The 6,000-nt window shown below is 43.0% G+C and overlaps 1 protein-coding gene across 2 annotated transcripts in view; it reads left to right on the top strand.

The window, feature by feature from the left end:
• RER1 (retention in endoplasmic reticulum sorting receptor 1) overlaps positions 1 to 5,376 on the top strand; it is a 29,929-nt gene extending 24,553 nt beyond the window's left edge. For both annotated transcript variants that reach the window (XM_075840957.1, XM_075840958.1), the window contains exons 3-7: positions 968 to 1,072; positions 2,021 to 2,120; positions 2,995 to 3,073; positions 3,447 to 3,582; positions 4,590 to 5,376. In XM_075840957.1, coding sequence (XP_075697072.1) covers positions 968 to 1,072; positions 2,021 to 2,120; positions 2,995 to 3,073; positions 3,447 to 3,582; positions 4,590 to 4,679 — 510 coding nt within the window. In that variant the 3' untranslated portion in view covers positions 4,680 to 5,376. The remainder of the gene's footprint in view (positions 1 to 967; positions 1,073 to 2,020; positions 2,121 to 2,994; positions 3,074 to 3,446; positions 3,583 to 4,589) is intronic.
• Positions 5,377 to 6,000: the final 624 nt, after the last annotated feature.

Genomic DNA, 6,000 nt, shown 5'->3' on the forward strand with positions numbered 1-6,000 from the left:
TTATGTGCGTACATCGGGGCGTGTTTACTACTTTTACTCGCTGGGCGTTCTGACGAGAAGTATCATCCACTTCTCTACACAACGCCCAGCTTCTGACAGTGCAGACACAGCGTGTTCTCGAGAGATCACGCTGTGACGTCACTCACTTCCTGCCCCAGGTCCTGCATCGTGTCGGACCAGCGAGGACACATCGGCACCAGAGGCTACAGTTGATTCTGCAGCAGCATCGGCGTTTGCAGGTAAGTCGATGTAGCTACTTACCTGCAAACGCTGATGCTGCTGCAGAATCAACTGTAGCCTCTGGTGCCGATGTGTCCTCGCTCGTCTGACACGATGCAGGACCTGTGAGTGACGTCACAGCGTGATCTGCCAGAAGCTGGGCGTTCTGAAGAGAAGTGGATGATACTTCTCGTCAGAACGCCCAGCGAGTAAAAGTAGTAAACACGCCCCGATGTACGCACATAATACACGCCCAGTTGGACTTTTACTTTAAACACGCCCACTTGGACTTTTGCAAGCCTCATTTGCATAAATACAAAAATGGCCATAACTTGGCCAAAAATGCTCGTTTTTTAAAAATAAAAACGTTACTGTAATCTACATTGCAGCGCCGATCTGCTGCAATAGCAGATAGGGGCTGCAAAATCTGGTGACAGAGCCTCTTTAAGACTGTAGCTTCTACTACATTAATACATTTGCCTTTTTAAAAAGTTTGCTAAAAACATAAATACATTGTTCGACAAGGACAGCCTCTGTAAGTAAATAGTGAATGTTACCATTCACAGACAGCAAGCAGATCCTAAACACTGAGGAATAGAACACAAAGTATATTAAGTTCTATAACATTCTGTTATACGATGATTAAATGAACACTGGGAAAATCTATACCGGCTGTTATGCTGTCACTCAAACTTGATGATCATATTTATCTGTATAGAAAACCTAAAACCTTTCACTTGTGTTTCAGATTTACCAGTCGTGGCTAGACAAATCTACACCTTACACATCCGTGCGATGGGTGATGACCTTTGGTTTATGCGTGCTCTACATGATAAGGGTTTATATACTACAGGTAATTGGACATATGGCTCTGCATCCAGGCGGAGAATCCTCAGCTCACGAGCCTCATCATAGAGCCCTAGCTTTAGCCCTTATTCACACGGCCGTGTTCGGTACATGATATACGGACAGTATGTTGGACGCATTTCCCGGACCGAACACGTTCCAGGGAGCCGTACTCCTAGCATCGTAGTTATCTATGACGCTAGAAGTTCCTGGCTCCATGTGGGAATACTGTCCTATACTGTAATCATGATTTCCGTACGGGACGGTATTCCCGCGGGGAGGCAGTGACTCCGTGTCATGGATAACTATAATGCTGGGAGTCCGACTCCTTGAACTGTGTTCAGTCCGGGAAATACGGCCGTGTGATTAAGGCTTTAGTGTTGTGCCCCCCAACCTTATCCCATCACGAAGGCCTCATGCACACACAAGCGTGCTTTATGGACCCCAATATGATGCACAATAGGGAACCATATTGCGGTCCTATATTGTTTGCCATCTATCGCTCATTATTCCCTACTTTGAAGCAATGTTTCTAGAGAGCAGTCTGATGTACGGCATCTAATGCACCATACTGCATTTATTTCTGGGGAGGAAAAAAATAAATATATGAATCTGGTGGGATGTATGTTTCTATAGGAATGTATTAAGGCGTTATTGGGATCTATATCACACTCATTCTGCATATGGTCAAGGCCTCAGTAGCATTGAGTCTTTATTGCGATTTCATAGCTTATGCAGTGGTCGCCAGCACGTGGCCCTTCTGCTATCATTTGTGAATGGTTCTTGCAAGATGTGGGGGAGGGGTGGGGTGTTCAAGGTCTTTGCGTTCTAAAGGTCAAATCCAAGTAGTAATTTCCCTTTGTTATTCTTGAGGTGGGTCAAAGGAAGAAAAAAAATGTCTGGATCATCCTCTATTAAAATCACGTCCTATTTTTCTTTTTTTTTTCTTTCCCAGGGTTGGTACATAGTAACGTATGCCTTGGGTATCTACCATCTAAATCTCTTCATAGCATTCTTAACTCCGAAGGTAGACCCGTCCTTAATGGAAGATTCCGGTAAGTCTAACGTTGCTTTTCCTTTCTATCAACGCTGCGTTTGAATAAGGTATAGATATTATTCACCATAAATGACTGCAGTGGGTGCTGCCAATAGATGGCATGTTGGCATCAAATTTAAAGGGACACAAAACTTAGTCAACCGTTAACAAAAGTGCAGCTTATAAAAGGAGCAGCTGATAATGATCATAGGCATGTCAGTGAGATCAGGTAGTGGACTTCTTCTGGACTTGCAGTGACTAATATAGATTTTCTGAAAGTAGACACCATAAACGTCCCAAGATTAAATGTTACCCCCTAACCATAGGATAGGTAATAACATGCTGATCGGCGGGAGTCTGACCACTGGAAACCCTACCGATCACGAGAACGGGGGTCCCGCTCCTCTGAATGAATGGAGCGGCAGGTCGTGCATGTGCACTGCTGCTTCATTCATTTGTCTATAAGACAGCCGGAGATTGCGGTGTTCGGCTATCTCCGGCAGTGCCTGAGAATGGAGCAGCAGGGTGCGTGTGCGACTTGCCGCTCCATTCAGAAGAACGGAACCTCTGTTTTTGTTATTGGTGTGGGTCTGACCCCCTTCGATCAGCATGTTCTCACCTATCCTGTGGTTAGAGGATAACTTTTAATCTAGGGGCGACCGCTTTAACACTCATGGGCGCCTTCTTGCAACTTTGCATAAAAAAAAAAAAAAAAAAAGAATGCAAACAAAAATTATGTTTGTGGCTAAAAGTCTGAGACAAATATGTTCTAAAAATAAGAGTGCAGGATGTGCAGAGATCATACATTGCACTTATACCGATGTCTAACTGTGGTTTGTTTGCAGGATATGATCAGACTTTTGGTCACTTTTTATATAAATCTTCTCTTGTAGATGAGGGACCTTCGTTACCCACAAAACAGAATGAAGAGTTTCGTCCGTTTATCCGAAGGCTGCCGGAATTTAAATTTTGGTGAGTACTTGATTTTTCTGGAGTGCTACGTCAAAAAGGATCACCAGTAAATAGAAGTCCTTGAGATGTCCTCTATGCCATAAATGCCAGATAACCGGGGGTCCCGCCTCCAGGATCCTCCCCTTTCAGAAGAATGGGCGGTGACCCCGTTTGCGGATTTGAAGCCGCTTGTTTTACTAGTGGAATCAAAGGTGAGGTGGCTGTGGTTGGCCACGTCTCCAATTGAGAGGTGGCCACGCTCAACGACTTCAATGGTAAAAGCCAATACCCCTGTCCTCCTTGAAGCCTGCTGATGCAGCTAAAAAGAGGGGCGAGTGAAGAGGCATCTATGATGTAATCCGGAATATATGACGCCTTTCCTTTCTTTTTAAAGGCATTCGTCCACTAAAGGGGTCGTTGTGGCAATGGTGTGCACCTTCTTCGAAGCATTCAATGTCCCCGTATTCTGGCCAATCCTCGTCATGTATTTTATCATGCTTTTCTGCATCACTATGAAGAGACAAATAAAGGTACGTTTATCTCCTCTTAATATTGGTCACATCAACCATAGCCGTTTTTTGGAGCTGTTTTTCTAAAGAGTCAATGAAAAACTCCTCCAAAAACGGCTGAAGTGACATGCACTTCTTTTTTGCGGCCCGTTGGAACAGAACGCCGTTTTTCCCATTTGAAATCAATGGGCAGATGTTTGGAGGCGTTCTGCTTCCGATTTTTTTTTTTTTACGGACATTTACTGCCCGAGAAACTGCTGAAAACACTCCGTGTGAACATACCCCTACTGAGACACACAACCAGAAATTCTATCTTTTCATGCTGCTCCCTGAATATTGCACCTAGAACGTTGAGCCTGGTATCATTTGAAAGCGTAGATTCATTATATGCTCTCCGTATTACATATGTTCTTTAAAGTTGAAAGGGTTAAACCTTCCAATCCAGTCTAGAAGCTGCAACTTGAGGACCTATCTGCTCTCCTGTCTGTTTTAGCAAATACTTGCATTCCTTTTAAGATAACAATGCTGGAACATCCTTTCTTAGATATCTGCGTTGCCCCGTTCCTCTGTTACTTCTCCTGGAAATGTCATGAATTATGACAACTGGATGTTAACATTCCTCGTGTCAGTGTTGTATCCTTACATGGTGACACTGTTCAATCTGTACTGACAATGTCAGTGGTGACACACCCTATTAACAAGAGGAATGGTAACACCCAGTTGTCTATTTATTACGTTTCCAGGAAGAATAACAGAGGAACAGCACAATTCTGAGAAAAGAGGCTCCAGCCTTGTTATTACATTGGGGATATAAGCATTTACTGAAGCAAGAGCAGCGAATAGGTCCTCTAACTTTTTTTTATTTTACAAAACTTTCATAGGCGCAAACCTGACGTAGTACAATACGAACCGCATAACGTACCGATACAAACGAGCGGCGGTTTGCTTACATTGTTACGATATGTCATTTTGTGTTTTTATTCTGTTTGCAATGTCTGAAGGCTAATTTCTGGACTTTTGTCTTGCAGCACATGATTAAATACAGATACATCCCATTCACACATGGCAAGCGGAAATACAAAGGAAAGGAGGAAACCGGGAAGCCATTTTCCAGTTAAAAGAAACTGTCCCCTTCTTTTTGACTTTCTTATGTAAAAATTAAACCAACAAAAAAAGGAAAAAAAAAAAAAACCAGTTTTGAGCCATTGTAACAATGCCTTTTTATCCATATAAGCATAGGTGATTTTAAAGACACATATCCGAGACGGTAGCCCGCCCTTTACTTTCTTTCTTGCTGAGGATGTTCTTACCTCTCCACTATACAGAATGTATCATCGCAGCGCTGCCGAGCGTATTCAGCGGGCGCCTAAAGTGGATCCAACTCTGCTACATACTCGGAAGTAAAGACACCTAGTCATCCACACGTGGTTGGGGCAGCCATTTTGAGGCTCATCGCAATATTTTGGCCTATAAATTCCTTATGCGCTGATTGTCATTGAGGCATAAGGCACAATGTACCTCGCATGCCTCCAGGACATCATCAATGTGTCGGGAACTGATGTGCTTTATTATTATGAATATTACCCGATGTCTAAAATGGCTGCTTCTACTCCGTATAAGCGACAGGTCCACAACGTGGGGAATGCAGTCTGTCATTGGTGTTATTACTTTTAATATTTCTAATTAAATGCCCGGCACTGTTTACGTTACCAATATTTTTTTATTTATTTTTTTCTGACCAAATCTAAAAATGATTAAAAACGTAATTCTGGATTTAGTAGAGGCCATTAAAATGAACGGTTTGAACCTCTGGCACCTCCTGTGTGGTGTCGCCTTTTTCTGAGGTTTTACCTTTAGGAAATATGCCATAGTGCATGTGTGGTGAATAAAGACCCAACACTCGCCTCCATACGTTGTTTCTGACATTTTACCATCACAGGTTAATAAAGCGGAATTAAAGCCGGTTAATTTCATATGGTCCTGTCTGTGTCTGGCCATAGATTCTTGCATACCATGGTATAAGTGACCATTAAAGTAGCTTAAAGAGGCTCTGTCACCACATTATAAGTGCCCTATCTCCTACATAAGGAGATGGGCGCTGTAATGTAGGTGACAGCAGTGCTTTTTATTTAACAAAACGATCTATTTTCACAACATTAGGAGCGATTTAAGTTTATGCTAATGAGCTTTCTTAATGCCCAAGTGGGCGTATTTTTACTTTCGAGCAAGTGGGCGTTGTACAGAGGAGTGCATGACGCTGACCAATCGGCATCATGCACTCCTCTCCATTCATTTAGACAGCAGAATCGCATTCTTATTAGAACATGATCTGCAGCCACACACACAGCGATTCTGCTTGATTAACGTTCATCCAGTGTCCTGATAATGAATACACATGACCATCCAGCCTGGACGTCATGTGTACTCAGAATCCTGACA

This window comes from Rhinoderma darwinii, chromosome 10 (genome assembly GCF_050947455.1).
Source record: "Rhinoderma darwinii isolate aRhiDar2 chromosome 10, aRhiDar2.hap1, whole genome shotgun sequence".
Taxonomy (NCBI): domain Eukaryota; kingdom Metazoa; phylum Chordata; class Amphibia; order Anura; family Rhinodermatidae; genus Rhinoderma; species Rhinoderma darwinii.